The sequence below is a fragment of the Gasterosteus aculeatus genome, chromosome 9, assembly GCF_964276395.1.
Source record: "Gasterosteus aculeatus chromosome 9, fGasAcu3.hap1.1, whole genome shotgun sequence".
Classification (NCBI taxonomy): Eukaryota; Metazoa; Chordata; class Actinopteri; order Perciformes; family Gasterosteidae; genus Gasterosteus; species Gasterosteus aculeatus.
In genome coordinates, this window is record NC_135696.1 from 16984744 (window position 1) to 17005961 (window position 21218).

A 21218-nucleotide genomic window follows, 5' to 3' on the forward strand; every position below is an offset into this window, starting at 1 on the left:
CTGTAATCATGGGAATATTTGTTTTATACTGACAAACATTAGGTACACAGTATAAACATTCTATGTTCTCATAAAACAATTTTAAAACATGACTTGTGTCACAAATTATTCAGGATCAAGACAACTCCCCATAAAGAGGGAACGTGTGGCTCATGCAGGCTTCTACTAAATCTCAAATCGGAGATCGAACTTCGAACACCGGGAATACCCGTTATGAAAACGGTACCAGAAAAGGAATGTAGAGCATTGGATGCACGTGTACGTAGCCTCCGCATCCCTGAGGCCTGAAATACTGAACCGATCGCGACAGCTTATTGTTCCATTGGCCCGGGTGTGTTCTCTATATGCGCCGATATGGAGATGGCGCTCTTGTGCAGCTTCACGGCGAGGCGGACCTGGTCCCTGGCTCGGACCTCCACGGGCTGCTGCAGCACGACGGCCGCCTGCTTCCAGTGAGAGTTCTGGCTCAGGGTGCTGACGCTGATCTCCTGGTCCAGGTAGATGTGGTACCAGAAGGGAATGGCGGTTATTCTGCCGGCAGATGTAGCCCGCACCTGCGAAAAGGATTGTGGCTTAAGAAGATACGCATGGTACCAGCGGTTGGGGGGGGGGGGGGCGCGTCAGGGTTTAGGGCCCTAAACAGAGCCACAAAGTTAGCTGGAGTGGAGAGGAAAAAGCTTAAATGGGATCAGATCACTCAGCACATCATGTTACTTTGACGTTTGAAAATGTGGAGAGTGACGAATAGTCCGGAAATAATTTATTGCTCCGAAATGTCAAAAAGTTGGATTGTGCTGGTACCAAAAAATAGGGAAAGTAAATGTATTCTGAAGGAGACGTGCACACTGTGTGTCAACAGGGATGACTTACATCTGGGTTTTTGGTGCAGTTCATTTTGAATCGCTCACCTTTACTTCCCTGTTGGTGTAGTTAACGGTGGAATCCATGAGGTCAAGAACAAAGAGTTCCACAGACTCACTGAGATGTCTGCACTCCAGTGTGGAAAAGTCCAAAAACACGTGCACCGGTACCTTGAGAACATGAAAGATGAGCACAGGGTTAGCGACTTGTTTGCAACGGATGAAAGAATCTGGTGATTTTGTCAATTCAGGAACCACATTGTGTGAAAACCAGTATAAGACAAAGAGCTAGTGGGACCTGATAGGGACGCTACACAAAACGGGTTGGCACACAGCTTTGTTTGGGCACAAGAGACATCGTCATTGCAGCTCCCTCAGCTTTTTTTAATTTTCCACTTTCACAAAGCCGTGTTCCTTTTTTAAATGCATTTTCCCTTGTAAGAAAAAGAAAGATTTTCATTTTCTTTATAGCATTATCTAAAAAGAATCACGCCAACGCTGACGGAGCTGTTGCCGGCACTCACCGTCTCCAAAACCGTCACCTACCCACATCAGGTTTGAATTCTTTGTGTCAGCAGGTAATCACTGCTTGGAAACATCCCCTCATCACTTAACAACGAGGACGCGGCGGCGCGGCAACCGCCTCGGAAGCCGAGGGACAAACCCGAGTGGCGGCACATAAAGTGTCACAGTTTCCCTTCCCGGGGGAACAAAAGGAGCTTTCCTCCTCCCCGTCACAGTTGCGTAGGCCTCAGATCCGGCTGTTTGATGTGCTTGATGTAATGTGTACTGATGGATTCAGGTAAGAACGTCTCGGGCCTTGCTGTGTGTGTGTGTGTGTGTGTGTGTGTGTGACAGTTGTGCTAGAGAGTGTGCCCTCCACCGGAGGGCTTCAAAGACAACATCTGTTAAAACAAACGACTGTCCCGCGTGGGTCCTACCAAATTAGAGCACAAACACAATGCTGGGGGGGGGTGGTGTCATTTCCAGCCCAAATAAAAGAAAAATAATTCAGAGAGGTTTTTGCAGCTTCTGAATACAGCTGGGAATCACACATCAAAGAGGAGTGCACAGCAGAAAAGTCCTGGACCGCAGTGAAGTACGCCTTGACTGCATCCCGCCTGCGTGAAACTGGTAACATCGACTTCACGGACACGAGACAGAATCCAATACTATGGGCCTGTGATGCACAAGAGGAAGATGTAGCACCGACGGCGCCGCCGACCTTTCGAACGCTCTGAAGACCCTCAGCGGGGGAACCGGGGGAACCATGATGTGCTCCCGAACATCTTTGCATGTAATTGGGTTGAATAATTGAACCTGCGTATTCTTGTACTCACGGTGAACTGATTGATGAAGGGAGCGATATTGAATCCCAGCGTGGGCTCCTGACCCTGGACGGCACTTTCCAGCAGCAACGTGTCCGACTCCACCAGCATGCCGTGCACCACGATCTTTGCTGGGAAAATGCTTCCTCCGTCCTCCAGCAAACACCTGATGCAGATGGTACAAATACATGCCAGTGCGAAGCAAAGCAAACGAAAAGTCCTTTCTGAACGGCCCACCCGGCCTTACCTGGCCAGTGAAGCTTTCTCCATCAACTTCTGTCTGATGAGACCACAGGTCTCCACGCAGTCCAGCATGATGGCGCTCCACAGCTTCTCCCTGGACGGCCTCTTCAGCATCCCGTGCTCGTCCTCCATGTGGTTGAGCCAGAACTCCAGGTGGTGCTCCGGCACGCTGTTGGAGCGGGCCAGTCTCCTCAGGACCTCCTGCTGCTTGGTCTTCTCCACGGAGCTGAAGGCCTTCACGTGGCCGAGGCCGGCGGCGATGAGGGAGAGCAGGGAGAAGCCCTCGGACACGTCGAGGACGTAGAGCAGGTCGCTGCCGTCCGGCGAGTCGCCCTCCGAGTCTCGCTCTCGGTTTTGGCACTGAGCCCGCAGCTTGGGGAGGAGTTTGGCCAGCGCGGCGTAAAAACTCTGGTGGTAATCCCGATTGTTCAGGAGCGCCATTTCGGAACATTCCAGCATGCAGAAGCCTTTCGTTTGATCGTGGTCGGTCTGCAGACCCGCCAGCGCGCTGCACAGCTCTGCCTCCGCGTTCGAAGCGGAGTTGGCAGAGTCCTGCGGGTCGGGCCGCCGCTCCAGACGGATTTCACGGCCGTCCCGCAGCACGGCCACGCTGCAGAGCCGCAGGAAGGCGTCTCTGCAGGACACGTCAACGACCAGCTCGTCCTCAGGTTTCAGGACAAAACCTGAGAAGAGGAATGAAGGGGAAAACACTGACTGGGCCCGTCAGGCCAATCTCACTTTCGGGACCAAATGAAATGTACTGGAGGCGCAGAGAAGGGACGACTATCAGGTGCTGAGAGTGGATTTAGATGTCTGGGGTTGTTTCATATCTTTTTTTATTTAAAAAAAAAAAAAAAGCTGCCTTACTTGACTTCTCTTTAATACTTTTTACTTCCCCGCATTCAATCAAAAAAATGGAACATTGCACACAATTGCAAAAAACAAATGTATCAGCAAAAATAATCCACAGTGCTAAACTCTAAATTAAATTAATGAAACATCTTTGAGCATAAATAGGACTTGTAAAAAATAAAAATATAAAAAATATAAAAAATCCACAAAATAAGAAGAAAGAAATACAGATGAATAAACAATAAGACTATTTCTAACCCTGAGGGGGCTCTAAGGACAGAGGGTGCGTCGTGCTCTACAGATTGTAAATCCCTTTGAGGCTGACTGGACAATTGAGACAGCGAGTGAAGGAAAAAGCCGCGGATGCATAAGGCGAAAGGGAGCCCAACGTCGCAATGAGATTCAGGGGACCGGCTGCAAAGAGAGAGGGGAGAGGGCGGGGGGGCGGGGAGGGGGACACACAAAGGATTCCTACCGGAATAACATCTGCTCACGTCTTCATGTCAGCGCGCCGCTTGTCAGAGGCGTTTGGGGAAAATGCATATTTATCGCCTATAAGAATTTCATGAACACTAAAGAGTGTCACAGGCGATCGCGGCGCACACGTCACGGTCGACCGGGGAGACGGATGTAGGTGATCACCGGGAGAGGCGGCGGCGGCGGCCCGACGCTGCCTCCGCCAATTAGCAGCTGGGTGAAACGCTGTTGAGGCCTGTCTGAGAGAGAGACGGCGCACGGCAACGCCAACTGGAACATGTCACCTCGTGTCAGCAGCTATGAAGCTCGCAGCTGAGAAATACCTTCAGATTCTTCTTCAAGTCTGTTGCTTAACGCACATTAGATTTCTTTTGTTTGTGTCTGTGAAATGTCATTTCTAAACTGGCGTATTGTGGAGTTCATGATGATATTTAAGTAGTAATTAAATGGCACGTTGTTAAGACCTTCATGCATTAAAATATGTATAAATCAAACTATTTTCACATGGAGCTCAACTAAAATTATTAAAAACCTGAACTCAAGGACGCAGAAAAATAGATTAGAAACTAAAATAATTAACATTGTTACATAGTGGATGCTTGTCTCCAGCACACACTGCCCTCATCTGATGGAACATGGAAATGCACATGACATATGGCACGACAGAACACAGGCTGAAAAACTAAAATATTTTTCATGGCATTCACACCCGTAGCGACAATTAAAGAGGACAATTCCGCAGACACACCGTAAGCGACAGACACAGCGCAAACCGACCCTTAGGCCTGAGTAAAACATCCGCTGTGGGCTTCCCAGACTCCCCCACAGCGGCTCCCCGTACCTCCGTGGGATCTTACCATCGGTGCTGTAGACGGGGTAGATGGCCTGCTCCCAGCACGTGTCCTCCTGGGGTCCGGTGGACAGACTGCTCTCCTCATCCAGGTGCAGCTGGAACCACACGGCCAGAGCGTCCAGCTGCCCCTCCTGAGTGACGGGCATGCGGATCTGCTGGACCGCCCTGGAGCTCAGCCCCTCCAGCTCCTACAGGTCACCAAAACCAAACCAGAGAGAAGATCAAGGTTTGTCGTAACAATTAGGTTGTAAATAAAACATCCGAGTGCAGAAGGTTTGATTTTGACAATGCAGTTGTGCATGTTATCTGCATCTTTTTACACAGCATGGTACGTAACGCACGGCCAGCGTATCACTCTGTTAACCCACCCGCAAATGGAGCCACTTCAAAATCACAATGTGCAAAAAGGTAAATTGCAGAGAAATATCATGGTGTGCTTATATTCATAGGAATATATATGGGAAAAGCCTTTTGGAGCAGGGAATGAAGTAGGAATCTCTGTGCGAGAAAATATCTCAAACAACTTACAATACAAACAGAAACCCTCCAAATGCGCAAGGACACACATGCAAGAGGAAAACTATTACTACTATTTTTCCCTCCTGTTACATTCATATTGTTGGTGACCAAACGGATCATTGAAGCTGATTTGGACAGAAGTACTGAATAATAAGAGTTTGCCTCGCTGATTCTAGACACAGTATATCACTGCTGGACAAATATCAACTAAGGATCCTCCCGGGGCTGTTCAGGAGACAAACACGGTGTCTCCTGTTGGCCAGGTGTTCATTGTGAGCCAATAAATCAGTCAACAATCCCTGCAGGCCTTTAACTGAATAGTAAGTGGCCGCTGACGTGCAATATTTCAGCCTGTGAGGCCGCCAGTGTGTTGGAAAGGTAAATTAATTACATTATTGACTCGAGGCAACGTACCAAACATTGAATAACAGGCATTCTCACAGGGCTGCATGTCAGACACACAGGAAAATGTGAAAGTAAAGTAAAAGCGCTTTAAATGAACACGAGCCGAGTTCACCCTCATAGTTTCCGCCCACCTGCACGTCGTTGAAATCGATGTTGAGGGCCGTGAACGGCTCAGTGAGAGCTCGGTACCCGCCGGGCACCCTGCTAAGTCTCTCGGTGGTGTAAGGCTCCATGGAGTCGTCCGGCTCAGGGCTGCAGCTCACGGGGCTACAGAGCTGCCCGGCGTCGGCGATGGACAGACCTCCCACCTCCGACACGCAAAGCCTGCGTGAGGAACAGACAGCCGCTGAGCGGTCGGCCCGGACGCCTCGTGCCGCGTGTTTGGAGAACGGGGGCCTCACCTGTGATGCCTGCGGATCTCGACGCTCTCCAGAGCCATACCGAACACGGTGGCTCCGGCGGGGATGACCCGTCCCGTCGCGGACTGATCCTGGAATTCGTTCTCGCCTCTCTTCAGGACGACAAACATGTGCTTTTCACGAAACTACCCATTAACAACGGCCCTCGACGACACACGTGTAAGGTCAAAGTTCACCGGTTACATTAACATGGCTACTGCATGTGTTGACATGAGTAAAATGACACAAATTGTACTATAGAGATATTTATGAAGCCTGAGTTGACTAAGAGCGCCTTAAAGCTGCCGTTGATAGCTTGAAGAAAGCGCCAGAGATGGAACGTTTGATCAGGATTCACAGCAACGAGTGATCGGTTGTTTTTCTTAAGGTGCAGGAGGCTCTTGCAGCCACTAGAGGGAGGCAGAGCAACCTGCTTTTCCACAGATTATCTCTCATGCAGCACTGTGCTAGAAATGTAAGCAAATAAAAGCAATCTTTATTTTTGTTCTAAATACTTTCCTGTCCCAGTCAAAACATGTGTGGCATCAGTATTTACCACTCCGTGTCTTTCAAACTAATCTAACACATTTCAAAAATGTTTACAAGGGTTATTTTTAGGATTTGGAACCGTGTATTTCATTGGCAAACTGTAATAGATTTTTGGTAGAAACATCAATACTGCAATGTGCCAACTGCAAAATAGAGTTCTGCTTCCCGTCCCGTGTTTGTGTTCGATGAGTGAAGTCACCTGTGGAGGAAGCAGGAGGTGGTGCCAAGCGTGAATAAGGCTCTCGATGATACCCTCTCCAAACAACCCTGCGTCTACCGTCTCCGTCACCACCAGGGACACTCTGAGAGATCCAAAATATCAAACAGAACGAAAACGTGAGAAATGCTACTCTGGCTGATCATGCAAAATGTTGTTAGAAATTGCACCTGTGCGGGATGTCCTTTGGCAACTCCATCTCCAGGGACTTCTTATGCAGGATCTTGATGCTACCGTCCATCCCGTTGGCGCTCAACACTTCACAAGCCAGTTCATACATCGTCTTGGACAGTTCACAGGCGTACACCTCAGCAGCTCCGGCCTTCTTGGCGCACATACTGCCCGCAGAGAATCAGGAAATTAGAACAATAGCACCGGTTCAATTAACGCAGGTGATAGAAATAGATCCGGGTTTGAGTTGGTAACACACAAACGGAGCGCACTCCGTGACTTGAAGAATAGAAAAGTTTCCAAACTCTCACGGAAAATCTCTCACCCAAGGATCCCGGTGCCGGTACCTATGTCAAGCACGGTGTCGCAGCCGCTCTGAACCGCCTTGTGGATGGCCTGCTGGTACTTCCGGTTCCTCCCGTGGTCGTTGAGCATTAAGAAATGCCAGCGCTCCACCAGCCAGTTGGCCACGCGGTAGAAGTTCTCCCTGGCTTCCGGATAGTCTGGTCTCAGCTTCAATGCTTTATGGAAATGACCCGCAGCTTCGTCTCTGAAGCCCATTCTGGATGGCAAAAGGCAGGAGGAAAGCTTAATCATTCTGTTATTACTCAAGTGGGGACAGAATTTGAAAAAAAATACATGCAACTAAGCACTGATAACGCTCATGCAGATGAGGAGGATACCTGAATAAGTGTTCACCCATGCTGTTTAGGATGACCTCATCGGCGGGAAACAGTTCCAGCGCTTGTTCGTAACAGTCAAAGAGGTCTTGAATGCGGCCCACAGAGTCCAGCTCTTCTGTCCATTTGAAGAGAGTGAATCTAAAGGACTCCTAAAACAAAAAAAGCTTTAGATTCTAGCAGAAGTAAAAACAGACCAGTGTGTGTGTGTGTGCATGATGTTATGTTTGGCAGCGGTTGTAGGCAGACAGGTTATCAGTGTAAACAGTCATTACCCTTGCAAAGTCCTTAAACATAGGCGCAAGGTTGAGGACCAGAAGGTAGTGCACGAACGCGGTGCCGTAGTCTTGGTTGAAAAGGCACTGCTGGGCACTTTCGAGGGAACTGGAGACCAGCTCGTTCTTAGCAGGGTCCTCTCTGCGTCGCCTCCGCGTCCTCCTGCCATGCTTCGGCCTTGCACTGGTGTTCGGCATCCCTAGAGAGAAAAGAAAAGGGAGAGAGGAGTCCATTAGAACATTATAGTGTCTGATATGTGAGATACAGATCAATAACACTTATAAGACAATCGGCATCAACATCCAATTGTAACATAAAGCCTGTAGCCTATAGAAATGTATTTCAGAGAGACTGGTGAAAACTGGTGAAAAGGAGTCAAAACAAAGTCAATTTTTTAATCTTGAAATCTCATAGTTTTGACTCGCATGGCATTCTATTTTTGTCCTTCCAAAACATTCATCTATTATTACATTTTAGTTTGAAATGGGCTTCCATACACATCAACATTTTGTGATGTAATAATAACAACCTCATAATAACTGCAACATGAAGAGCAAATATTAGTTACGTTATAGTAGGGTTAAAAGACGTTAGCAAATATAACGTATCTCTAACTAAATGCTATTTTACAGGCATTACTGACAATGTATGTTGACTTACTGACGGTGGTCTTAGATCTCAGGCTGGGGCAAGTTTTGGTTGTGCAGGGAGGTTCACGCCAAAGATCACCGCTGTTTATTTAGGGTGCTAATTTACGTTAACATTACGGTTGTGTCAAATAAAGTCGTTAGCATCGTTATAAGCGGTCCTTTCTGTGGTAGCAGCCCAGGGCTAGCTCACATGCTAACAATCGGTTGTTACCTGAGCTACGAAAGGTTAACCGCATGTCAAAATAAGGCTGCTAGTTGATGGGCACGTAACAACTGCTAGATGCTAATGAAAAGTGTGAATCACATTTTTGCTACCGTTAAACGAGCAACTTGTCCGCAGACTAAATAACTCGGCCAGAAACAGGAGGCAAAACAAGGTTCCACGTGTAGTTGTAATGGCTTATTGCGTGTTTTAAGTTACAAAGCGGCCACATTAGCCATGCTATCAACTTCAGTTAACATGAACAATAATAATGGCCGATTTCATTGACAAGTTAAGCAACAGTAAATATTCCCGCTTCGGATTTGCTTCGGAACCAATGATAGGCAAATCGTCAAGCACAATCAAAGAGTAAAAACGTCCACATTGTTCCCACCCACAAAAACACCGAAAGTAGAACAAGAAGAAAGCGTTCTAGTGGGTGAACACAAACGTTTCTATGTGCTTGTACCATTGTTCTATGTATTGTATATTGCATTCCATAAGCTTAAGCACTTTAGTGTCTGCTCATTTGCTCACACCTGCAGACTTCAAGATTTCACTCCATTGCACTGCGTAGCTCAGTGCTCACAGAGCGGTGCAGCAAAGGCGGAAGTAGAAAGCACTTCGCCCTCTTGCAGAAACTGCAACGTCTTTGGTAGTCTTTTTTTTTTTTTTTTTTTACATGGACCCATATGTCAGCAGAGTTTCTCAATCTGTCACTTTGCTAGGTGGAGTGCCTTTGACGGAGGAAAGAGAAGCTGGGCACAGCTACCATGACTGTCCGACAACTCCTGTGAACCGACTTCCGAAGAAAGCGTCCCCCGTCAGCGTATCGTTATCACCTTTTAACCGTTGAACCGGCCAGGTCCTCTCTCCCGTTTTTTTTGACAACCGTGGAACAACACCCACGCGCCCGTGTCAGAAGTTGCAATGCTAACTGCCGTTAGCTGCCGCCCCGTTACGTTGCTATGTTTTCTCTGTGAGACTTGAAAACTGCCCGCGGGAACGAGCGCTTATTTTACTGTAACGGATAGTTTTTTTCTTTTTTTTTTCTTTTTTAACCTTCAAGGTTATAGTGTCATTTCGGCCGGGTTTTCTCGTTTTTACAAACGAAGCGTTTCAAACTGCCACAGACATGGGACTACACCCGCTGGAGTTCAGCGAGTGCTATCTGGACAGCCCGAGCTTCAGGGAGAAAATTAAGTCACACGAAGCGGAGCTGGACAAAACCAACAGATTCATCAAAGAACTGTACAAAGATGGAAAGAACCTCATCAATGCAACGAAGCGTGAGTCGATTTCATGTGCTTTTTAATTAAACGTTTCAACTGTAAGACAACACCCAGGAAAGGATCTCGGTCTTCCTGAGTCCCATATTTTGTCCAACAACCACTTGCTCACCTTTTTGCATTTGGCGGTGTTAAGAGTTGCAGAACAAACGAGCGAATTGTCCTGATAACTATTAAACCACAGTCTTTTACCTTTGCTGGAATGCTGCATTATTGCCTTTTAATTGCATTTGTATTTTATTTTCTGAGGACGATTGTTAAGTCGTGGGCCTGAACCAAAAGGGCCCCGAGCTCTTTTGACAACTCCCTGGTATATTTGCTCCCAGTCACACCCCCCACAGGGTTAAATGATTAGATTGTTATCTGTTTGAACTCTACTCTCCTGGGCTTGTTTGTAAGTTGCTCACAGCCGGTCCTCGGCACACAGGCATCAAACACGGGGCTGTTCTGCTGTCCCAAGCTGTCCTCTTGGACCCACCCAGTGTCTTTTATGCAATGTTTTATAGTTCTATTTGAATCAAAATACGACCGCTCGGATTGGCATTCATTTAAAATAGTTAAAACAAAAAACATCTTGTGTTAACGTTCCCTTTTTATGAAATAATTTGCTTGGTGTGTTGACAGATGGCCTTCAGGCGTGTTCCATCAGCATTGCTCGCTGCTGACAACGTGTTCTTCTACCCTAATGTCTCCAGACTACATAGACTTACTGTGTCATAATAGGAAAATGAAATGTTCAAGAGGTTATTACTTTAGCAACACTTGTGGTATAACAAACCTTCGGCCTGTGGCCCACGTCAGGGTCCAGGCTGCAACTTTGTCGTTCTGACAATAGCGGGAAATCTTTTTGAGACTTTTTCCCCTCGTGCTGAAAGTCCCCCCTCTGCCATAACAGTTTATCTTGTCATTTATTATGTCATGAGGGTATGATCATATCCTGTAATCGCTTACCAAGATTGTGTTTTGCCTTTTCCTGTTCACCGCTAAATGGTAGTTAAACATCTTTTCATTTAAAGTTACTCTTTTTAGGAGTTTAATGTCTGTACAACTGCAGCGCACCCGAAATGTATCAGGTTTTATACTGCAACGATTATTTCAACAGCTCCTGAGAATCTGGCCGGTTCCTGGAGTCACTTTAAAAATCACTTTCAATCCTTTGTGAACATCCCAAATCAACAGGTGCTCCATGATTTTCATGGAAAGTGTACACTTAACACAGGGTCAAAAGGTCGGGCTGGTACTCGCCTGATGAGCTGCTATGTGTAGGTGTGTTGTGGTATTCATACAACGCAGGACTGCTGCTATTGGCGGTCCTGGTGTGTATTTGTGTGTATATGCATGTCACAGGAGAAGCCCGTCCTCGGTGTCTCTCCTCTATTGATTCGGTGTCTCTCTTTCAGCCGATGACGTACATGCAGTTGTCGTAGCTCTTCTACACACTGTCCTCCTGTACTGTACATTACTGTATATGCATAGTAGCATGTTACTATAGCAGCATGCTGGTAGCTTCATTACACTTTTACATCTATGCATCTGTGTATAAAACTCTAAGGTTGTTTTTAAACTTGGTGATCAAACCGTCGCCAAGCACCTTCTTCCATTTGTAACCTGGAAGAAAGTACTACAGTAAATTGCCTCCTGGCGCTGTCGTCTTCCATTCTAGTTGTGATTTAATTACCCGCTTAAAAATATAGTCGGGCGGTTAAATGCTTCTTTTATCAGCCTGAAGTTTTGGCAGCCACCTAAAACTACCAGGCGAGATGTCGTCGGGTGCCGCGGTGAACTCCGGTATTCCTCCGTTGCTCTCTGATGAGTAGATGTTGATGCTTGTTTTAGGAGGGCAGATCGTGTGTTGTATTTCATGCCCTTAACGACGCTGCCTAAACTAAACTATGTGTCACTTTGTTTTATGTCTGCTTTAATTGTGTCCCAACATGTGATGTGTGTCACATCCTTTCACAACAAAGCTGTTAACCCTCATGGTAGCTTCTTTCTTCTGGGTATATGACAAGAATTAAGGAACCATGGTAGTAAACTCCCACTGGGAGTACTGCAAAGTCAGTAGAAAATTCAGGAAGGAACTGATGCTCATGCTCTGCAGTGCCCTCATGCTCTAGACGTCCTGTCCCTTCTCCCTTCTCATGGCAAATGACTGTTTTTGACATTCTTTGATAACCATAATCATGCGGTGTTTACGCAAATAATAGTAGTCGAGAAAATTAAACATCCATCTGCTAAAGCAAAATGCATGGCCTGGCTGTTTTGGATGTTGTCATGAAGCGAAAACGGTCCACTTCTTTGTACAAAGGGTGTTTCCCACCGCGATAGTTAATTCAAGGTGAGGCTGGTTAATCCAAACTGTGCTCAGTAGCTGTGAACTTTATGTGTTTTAAGGATAACACTTGGACGCAAAGCGGATACATGAAGTCAACCAACCAAAATATAAGCCGTTGTTGATCCAGCACCTTGAATGTGAATGTTTTCTCTTTTTTTCAGATTTATATACTACTAACTTGAATAGTTTTGAGTTTTTGTTGTTAGAAAAAAATACATTTTGTGACCACATGTTTTGATTTAAAAAACAAGCAAACAAATGAATTGTTAGTTTCCAGTACTTGGGACAAATGAAAAAAGACCTCCAGCCTTGTGAGAACAATTTCCAATTTTGATTACAATTTAACGAGGACTGCCTTCCATTGAAGGACCTTCAGCCTGATTATTTAACTTAATGTGGAATAGCCCTTGATTCAAGTTTGTATTCGGACATTTTTGGTAAGCACAATGGTATCATATCTAAACTACTGTGAACTTCATATCTCCAGTACAAATTTGTAAGTAAAGAAACTCTGTTGTTAATTTACACTCTCCCGCTTTTCTCTTGTCCCAGCACACTGTGACCGTGTGTTTGGTTCTCCTCTTCATAGAGATCATACAAAATAGCAGTTATTTTGCCTTTTTCTAAATCTTTGTGGTTTCGTTTGTGGGTAGCAGCTTTGAAACTCTGATTGTTGTTTTTGATAAGTGGAGCTGATTTGGTGAAGCTAGGCGATGTAATCCTCTCTGTATGGTCACAACTAGTGATTGCGTTGGATTAGAGCATTTTTTTTAAATTTCATACAATGCCTCTACAACTTCATGTTTTGACCTCAGAATGATCCTCTGTTTGGCCTGTCAAAGACAGTTGTTGCTCTCGCACATCCCATTCCCATGTCAACCTGTCAGTGACTGGGAGGATGTTCCACTACGGAAAGACCTTGGTGCTGAGAGGAAACCTTATAGCGGGGCCCTAGAGCCAGAGAGCCGTGACATGGAAGTGCCCACTAGAGGAGCAACATGCAGATGTGCTTCTGTTTTACAGGGTTTCCTACACAGGAACTGTGTCCTGTCTGTACCCTCTAAGCACAGACCACACTGTTGCCTTAGCAAACACATTGATTTCTGGTTTGAGTACGGCAAGTTGAGCTCGCCATTTCTGAATTTATTCTACTTTATTAGATCTATTAGTCTCATAGTGTTTGCATGATCCTGTTCTGGCTTCAATCATTGGAAAACTGTTTGACAGCTGCAGTAAGGTCAATCGTAGTCATTTCCACAGCTGGTCTTCCTCCGGTGAATTGACCACTTTGTTGGTTAAAAAAAAAGAAATGTATTATTTACATTTCTTTTTTTCTGTTTCACCAACCCAGCCATGTGAAAGTCCTTTTCTTTTTATTTGGCAGACCATTTTGAGAGTAGCCTGCCATGGTGTGCTTTGGCTTACTGCTCTCTCTCTCTATGTCTCGCTCTCTCTGTCTCTGTAATCACATTACTGATTCTGCCAAAGAGCCACATCACAATCTTTCATTAAAATCGCATTAGCACAAGACGAAGTGAAGCGATGTGGGAGGACGGCTTTTTCATCTCACTCCAGAGAGAACGCAACCTTCTATTTAAAAAAAAAAAAAAAGAGAAATCCTTCAAGGCGCAGCTCTGCTTTTGGGGCTCCTTTTTAGGTGCAAAGAAAGCGTTGACAACTATTTGAAGCACTTTTATTAAGTCATGTACGGCAACTTCATGAATACGTGCTAACAGACGCTGGTGTTTCTTTCATTTGGTCGTTATTGACGGAATACCACTCGGCGTGGCATAACCTTACAGGCGTGTTTAGCAGGATCATGAAATGAAGTAATGCGTGCTTTGTGGACAGGGTCCTGGGGGGAGGGAGAGGCCGGGAGTGGAAGGGTGTCCGGGCCTAGTCAGGGGCAAAGGTTGACGCCGGGATTCGGACTGGGAAAGAAGGGGACAGTGGAAACGGAAGGACAGTGGAAAGGCCCAGTGCGTAAACGCCGGCCGCTGTTTGAGGGCCTGGACCAGGCGAGCTCTGACCCAAGTGGCACATCTGATGAGTCTGTAGAAATCATAACAAACATCAGTGCAGCAGGCGGCCAATGAATACACCGTGGACATCTTCACCAGCTGAACTTTGACTGGTACATACCGTTTCTGGTTTGTTTTTGGAAGAAACTCCCAAAATGCAATTTGAAATTTCCGGCTTTAGGATCCAAGTGGAAAATAAGTTCAGTCACTTAAATTTTCCTGGATAATTATTACTAACTTCTGTTATGTTGAAATGACAATTTCATGCTCAAACGTGCATCGCGTGACTCTATTTAAGGAAACATTACGGCGATGCTGGAATAGGCCGGCATGTAAAGCCCAATCTCACAGCAGCCTGGGGGTGTGCGCATTAAACCTGGAGAATTCCCCTCCAGGAGGATTCACAGTTACAAAAAACAACTACTACTTTACGCTTGGCGCATATCAGAAATTACACGGACGGAGTGGGGAGCCAATCCTGGTTTGACAAGCGTTTCCTACAGTCGTCCCAAGCCGGTTTAAACTAAAGTATTTATGGCAATACAAGAGGTGAACGCAGTTTTCTTTTTTCCTTTTCTTTTTTTATATGGGAATGTGGATCTGTTGGATCCATTTGAGGATTCCTTCGGGTTTGCATGTTCCACGTATTAACATTCAAAGTGTGTCATGCGATGAGGGACCCTCACTAACTCTGCAGCCCCCCCAGGTCTCGCTCAGGACGTGGTATCTGTTTTAGGTTCCTAAAAGCCTTGGCTGTAGAAGGGATATCTGTGAGTCAGTCCTGCACCCTGTCCAGGATGTACTGTACCTTTTTTAAGTAATTGATGGATTTACGTGACATGGTAGTCTTTGTACAATCATGTAGAATATAAGTAATTTAAAAAAAAAAGTCGAATTTCTAATTTGCTTGTGCCTTGTTTCTTTTGTGTTTTGGCAAACTTTGCAATCAGTCTTGTTTAAAAGCATAGAAAAGCCGACTGTGCTTTAGTGTGTGTGTGTGTGTGTCTGTGTGTGGTGCTCCTCTCATCTTTGTTTTTCTTCCTCTGAACAGGGTCACCAATGTTTATGTCACAGAAGTAGCTTTTTTTTTTCCTTATGTTTTTCCTATGACGGAACATCTGGCCTGTAATAACCGATATATGTAAGGTGGGGTCTGTGTGAGTCACATGCTGGACTAGCCAAGTTAGACCGTTCCCAGGTTTGCTCTGAAATGCCTTTCTTTAAAAGGCAAAAAGCAGGAGTAGCCTTGGACTTTGTGTATGTGTGTGTGTGTGTGTGTGTTATTTCTATCTTGTGATAGCTGCTGTCCTGGGGAAAGAACTACCATTTCTATCTGTAAAGTATCTGTAATACAATCCTCTCGTCCGACACTTTTATTTGTTGCACCGTTGATCTGATCAATTCGGTTTTAACTTCAATAGACCGTACAGTGACAAGAATGCTGTGGCTTTTTCTCTTCTTCTTTTTGTTGTAAATGTTGCCTGCCGTTGATTAACTCTGGAGCTCCATGTAACCGGATAACATTCATTCTTTGGGTTTTATGTAATGAAGTCCACACAGCCTGGCCTCATAGATTCTAACAATTGTCCACCCAGCATGGAATTGAACATGCATGCAGCCTGTGTAATCCGACTGGGTGTCAGCTGTGCACCACGCTGGCATGTGGCTCTAATAAAGAGCTTGCAGATCTATCTCTTGACATCACTGTTCTTTGAGTACACCGTGACCTGAGCCTTGATGCTGTATTTGCTCAATTACCCTTAAAATTATTATTGTGTGAAATAGTTAGTAGGTTTTTTTTTTTTTTTTTTTTTTAAACAGAACATTCAATTAAAGCAAAAATGAGTACATGTATTGTGTGTGTGGATACTGCCCTGACTTCACATTGAACATAATAATAATATGTTGAGGTTGTGTTAAGGTGTGCCAAGGTTCAGTGTATTGTTGGCAAAACATGTTTTTACTATCTGGGGGAGTAGCTGAACTTTCCACTCTACATGCATGTGTGTTTTTGATCATTTGAGTGCAGCAGTAGACCGACTGATTCCATAATAACTGATTTTCCATCTGACTAATAGAGAATGAGTATGGATGATAATGATCATGCTTAGTTTAATGGTGTATAACTCATTACATAACTTCAAATACTAGTACTGCTTCCTGACAACAATAGCAGATTATAACTTTTTAGTTATAACATATACTCATTTTGTAGTGGAAGCTTCCTCTATGTAAAAATAAATATTGCAAACAACGCTAATTAAAAGCAGAACCAAAATCACTAGAAAAGAAATCAATTGTAGACACGGTACGAGAACAAGATAAAACCATACACAGCCTCTAAAACTGCTGTTCAATTAAAGCAGGGATTTAAATGATGAGGCACTCATCTTCCCCACATTCCTCCGGGAGACTGCTTCAAAGCAAAGCAGAGACACAGACTGCAGAAACCTGGTCACTCTTAGTTTGAAGCCTGCATATAAGAATCATTAAAGCAGCAAACAAAGGGTATTAAAGAAAAAGTTTTCTCAAAATGATGTCACCAAGATGTGGTTGGGATGGGAAATGGAAAAGGTTGCCTAATCACTCAGCAACATTGTTACTTATTTTGAGGCGTGTTTCTGGCCACCCAACATCTTTAAGTCCAACATACAGCTGCTCTTTTGGCTGTTTTGAGCTACAACAAACTGTCTGTTTAACCTCTAAATTTTCCACTATGTGTCCCAGCTGTGACTGGGACACATAGTGAGACAACGCAGACGATTGCTGAGGAAGTTAGCGAGAACAAATGATGTGCTCAGAGACTCTAAAAGGCTCTGTGGAGCTGTTCATAACTCTGTGGGTTCCTCACTTCTAGGCATTTGTTCCAATGGTTTTATTAAAATGTTGGCTGGTTCAGCTTTAAGGAAACTTGTAGTATAACGTGCCTCCGACCCAGAATGCCGTTGGGCCAAACGTGCCAAAAGAAGCTCTTATCATTCAGCAGGGTTTGCATGGATGAGGACTCTTTCAGTTTTGTTTTTGCTAGATTGTATCACCAATGTGGTGTGCGATAAAGTCAAGTTAACACAGGCTTTGCTTAAAAGTAGAGCTGTTTGAATACACGATCACCACTCATAGCATCTGTTACCAGGATGTTTTCCATGCTGATAAAGATATGGTGTTTTCATGTAAAGATTGATATAGATTTTTTTAAATTTAAAAAAAAGTACTTTACATTGATTTTAGACAAACTGCAGTGAACTATGTCCACAGTGGTGCATTTGGCACCAGAGGCCTTAGGCCATCCATCCATCAAAACGCTTACCAATTCAATTTGAGGAGAGGTATGAAATGCTCTAACCAATTAAAGTAAGTCCAGTCTCCATCCTGCTTACTGGACTCTGATAGGCCATACTGATATAGGGGGGTTTGTTTTGTCTACAGTCAATCACCCCATGTGCTGCTAATTAGGGACTGTTGCCTACACAAGAGTGACCGAATACCTTTTATGGACTTGCACACCGGTCTGTGTGGTTTGGATTCCATCTAGATTTCTTCGGTCACTTTAAAGAAAATTGCAACGTTTGATACAGCAAGCGTTTGCTCTCAAACTAAGCAACTTATAGTTGCCATACCTTTTTTTAATTTGGAGAACTACACCAGCTGGAAGTCACCTCCGTGGCAGAAGCATGTTGGCCAGAAAGTGACCACTGCTTCAACTTTTAATTCGTTAGCAAAAGAAATAATAACCTCACCAGGAGCAAAGAAGGCACATTTCCTCCAAGTGCTATATGTAGACCTACTCAAAGAACAAACCATTGTAAGCGCTGTAAAACGCTGTCGTCCCATTGTCAAGTTTGCATCCCTTAGCTTCCTGCACTTTGCTGATTTACACAAATCGACCACAGCTGTTTGCTTGCCCAAATGTGTGTGCTTTGTTATCGTAAAGATTTGAGATTGAGGATGAAAGTAATCCTTGCGGGCAGAAGCGTGGCCCCTTTAGTGCACGCCCCATGCAGACATTGTCCAAGACTTCACGTGTTCAGGCTTCGGGCCCGACTGTAGATTTAATCCACAGTGTACATCCACACACACCGCTCACAGAACCCGGAGTGTGTGTCAGCAGCAGGAGAGACAGGGATATAAAGTACCCCCACATTAGAAAAGTAATAATTATCGTTAGAATTACCAATTTTCTTGACATTTTATTATTAGCTGTACTACAAAACAAATGTTAAGCGCCTCAGCAATTCTTCGTTCTTGGGGTTTTGGTGGCCTTTCTATCTGTCGAATATTGGATGGCATCAGAAACAAAACTGTTTTCAAAGTGACATGTTGACCAAGACGCATCCCACGTTACTACAACATCCCCAATTTAAATTCAGTTTGTGGACCTTTCGTTGGCCAAACAGCGAAAACAATGTAGTTTCCCCAATTACATTTGTACTTGTTTCAAGGACTCTGGCAACTGCAACAATAGGAGAACAAAACTCAAAGCCCAACAAGAACACAGTGTTGTCTTTTTGAAATATTTGCTGAAATGACTGTTAGAGATTCAGTCCTTAGTTGCAGCTCCCCATTCAAACAAGCCCGTTGTGTGCTCATGTAGCAGTAACCGATGCTTAGCGAAGTCAGAGCTCTGCTCGATAGTGCTGGTTGTGAGCCGATTGTTCCCCGCAGAGTCCTGGCTATCTGCCCCATCTAATGACACCGCTCCCCAGGACACCGCTCACAGCTCCGGGCTTAAAATACCATTGCTGCATTCTGTCATGCTTCCCCAACGGACTGCGTTGGGTCAGAGGCTCCTCCTCGGGGAATCTCCTCACGGTTTGGAAATAGATTCGGTTTGCAGTGTTTACTGCTTTGCAATGGGTGCAGCGGAGGGTGGACTGAAACCATAGATGTCTTTTCATACAGCATTAGGAGTGTATGAATATATATATATATATATATATATATATATATATATATATATATATATATATATATTATGCGAGGGCTCGCATGAGGCATTCATCTGGTTCTGACATTTAGTAAATTGATTAACATCAGCAAGCTGAAGGATGTAAATTGAGTTCCTTTCCTGTAGATTTAGACCCATTTGGTTTTCTAAATCATCCATGTTGCAGAACATGTAACAGCATGAAGGGCTTTCATGACAGATGTATTTGCTACATTGCTTTGTCTTCCTTTTGGTTAGTGGAGGATTAATGCTGTTTTAGGGTATTAGTGCTGAGCAAAAGACGTTTACTGATACTACATCTGCAATGCAGTTGCATTTTGCATTGCATCATTGGTAGAGATGTTCATTTAGAGACATCAAATTACACAACACAGTGGCGTTGAAGGGATCTGTGGTATAAAACAAATACACTTTTCTTCAGTAAAGGCCCAAAGATGTTGCTAATTTACTGTTGTTTATCCCAATGAAGGCACAAGACTACAGCTGACATTGTTTTATTTCTGTTGAACTGCTAAAGCTAAATGTTATCATTGATCCCGACAGCTATAAAATAAACAATATGATGAACGATATTTAACCTAAAGTGAACAACAGTAGGATCTACTATGAGCTTCTGGGGCTATCCAGCATCTGGCTAATACGTTGGCGTTGTCAAGGTGTTTCCTCTCTTCATTTGTGTAAGCTACGGCTGGCACACAGATGATTAAACACTGTTTACTCTCTTGGCTAACCTGAGGCAGCTACCCTCCTGGTACACCAGGGCCCGATGTGCAACAGGATGTGGCAGACTGCAGACAAACAGGATGTTTGCAAAGGGGTTAACTGTCCTTAAACTAACTCCTCAGCATTGCTGATGCTGTGTTACCTTTTTTTGATAAACTCCTCATCAAAGCAGGATGGTAAAGCTTTTAGACTTTGACAACATAGTCAAATCCTATTTAGTGTTCTGCCTCTTTATAAATGCTCAGCTGTTATTGTTTTCTTTCAGAGCTTGGGATGGCACAGAGAAAGTTTGCCCAGTGCCTGGGAGAGTTTCAGTTTGAGTACATCGGCGATGCCAAGACTGATGATGAGAAGTGCATCGGTAAGTGTGGGTTTGGCACTTTAATTAGTTTTGTATTGCCTCGCTCACAAACCACAAATTTGCTTTATCTGTGGTTTTTCTTATCACATGATGGAAAGTAACCACTAGTCTTGTTGTCACCAAGCAGACTTTGATCATTTTCTTTTCTTTTTTCAGATGAATCTTTGCAAGAGTTCTCTTCATTCCTTAAAAACCTCGAAGACCAAAGAGAGCTGATGGTGAGAACAGCCAGTCAGAACCTGCTTGAAGGGCAAATACCTGTGTGTGCGGCTGCATGCTGTGGTGGACTAAACCCGTTTTGTTTAACTTTGTATGCCTGCGCTGCGTGCATTTCCAACCAGCCTTCACCTATTACTGCCCTTATTTGGTACTTGCATCTATTAATGTCTGACTCGGTCATCTGCCAGGGATTCAGACAGGCCCTCATAATCTTTTAAAATTTTGCTGACGTGCAGCCTAACCGCTGCATCCGGCAGGCAAAGCAAACCAGTTCCCTCGTAGGTGAATGTGTATTGATAGTTTCCCAACAGTTGTGCTTGTCTTATTGTCACTATCACGCCCACTTGCCTTGGAGTCTAAGAGGACGGGATCCACTTTTCGGAGCCAAGCTTTAAATACCAAGACCGATCCACATAAGCTTACAGACCTTCACAACACACCACCATAAAAGTCGCTTCTGCATCAGGCAGCGCGAGTAGCGTTGCTCATTTATCAATCGCAAACTCCCGCATGGAAGAAGTCGCAGGATCTGATCTTAATTATGGTGGTGGTTTATGACCTGCTACCCTGAAGTGTTAAAAGTGCCACACTATGCGCCTTACTGTGGTATCTCCGACGGTCAGACTCTGGGTCCTATGATATATT

The 21218-nt window shown here is 44.7% G+C and overlaps 2 protein-coding genes across 7 annotated transcripts in view; one reads left to right on the top strand and one right to left on the bottom strand.

The window, feature by feature from the left end:
• Nucleotides 1-6: 6 nt before the first annotated feature.
• Nucleotides 7-8994, bottom strand: prmt9 (protein arginine methyltransferase 9). 3 transcript variants are annotated; one of them, XM_040186677.2, is made up of 13 exons: nt 8489-8994; nt 7828-8027; nt 7556-7704; nt 7198-7434; nt 6872-7039; nt 6684-6786; nt 5939-6048; nt 5669-5861; nt 4618-4801; nt 2436-3114; nt 2201-2354; nt 909-1031; nt 7-554 (listed from the first exon to the last, which is right to left on the bottom strand). In XM_040186677.2, the coding sequence occupies exons 2-13, from the start codon at nt 8023-8025 to the stop codon at nt 312-314; spliced, it is 2541 nt and encodes an 846-aa protein (XP_040042611.2). In that variant the 5' UTR covers nt 8026-8027; nt 8489-8994; the 3' UTR covers nt 7-311. The 3 variants fall into 3 exon arrangements, with proteins under 3 accessions (XP_040042611.2, XP_077965262.1, XP_077965263.1); XM_078109136.1 differs by having other exon boundaries at nt 8690-8813; XM_078109137.1 differs by having other exon boundaries at nt 8493-8803.
• A 94-nt stretch (nt 8995-9088) lies between these two features.
• The window catches only part of arhgap10 (Rho GTPase activating protein 10), a 40971-nt gene continuing 28841 nt past the window's right edge, over nt 9089-21218 (top strand). For 3 of the 4 annotated variants that reach the window (XM_078109138.1, XM_078109140.1, XM_078109139.1), the window contains exons 1-3: nt 9092-9969; nt 20259-20354; nt 20511-20572. In XM_078109138.1, coding sequence (XP_077965264.1) covers nt 9816-9969; nt 20259-20354; nt 20511-20572 — 312 coding nt within the window. In that variant the 5' untranslated portion in view covers nt 9092-9815. Of the gene's footprint in view, nt 9970-20258; nt 20355-20510; nt 20573-21218 lie in introns of all 4 variants that reach the window. The other variant, XM_078109141.1, reaches the window with a different exon arrangement.

Excerpts from the sequence above, each read along its gene's own strand:
- prmt9 (XM_078109136.1), bottom strand. The coding sequence starts at position 8,714 with ATGCGGTTAACCTTTCGTAGCTCAG. Across the intron at positions 8,028-8,689 it reads GTTAACCTTTCGTAGCTCAG|GGATGCCGAACACCAGTGCA; the intron begins GTAACAACCGAT and ends TTTTCTCTCTAG. Across the intron at positions 4,802-5,668 it reads TCGATTTCAACGACGTGCAG|GAGCTGGAGGGGCTGAGCTC; the intron begins GTGGGCGGAAAC and ends GGTGACCTGTAG.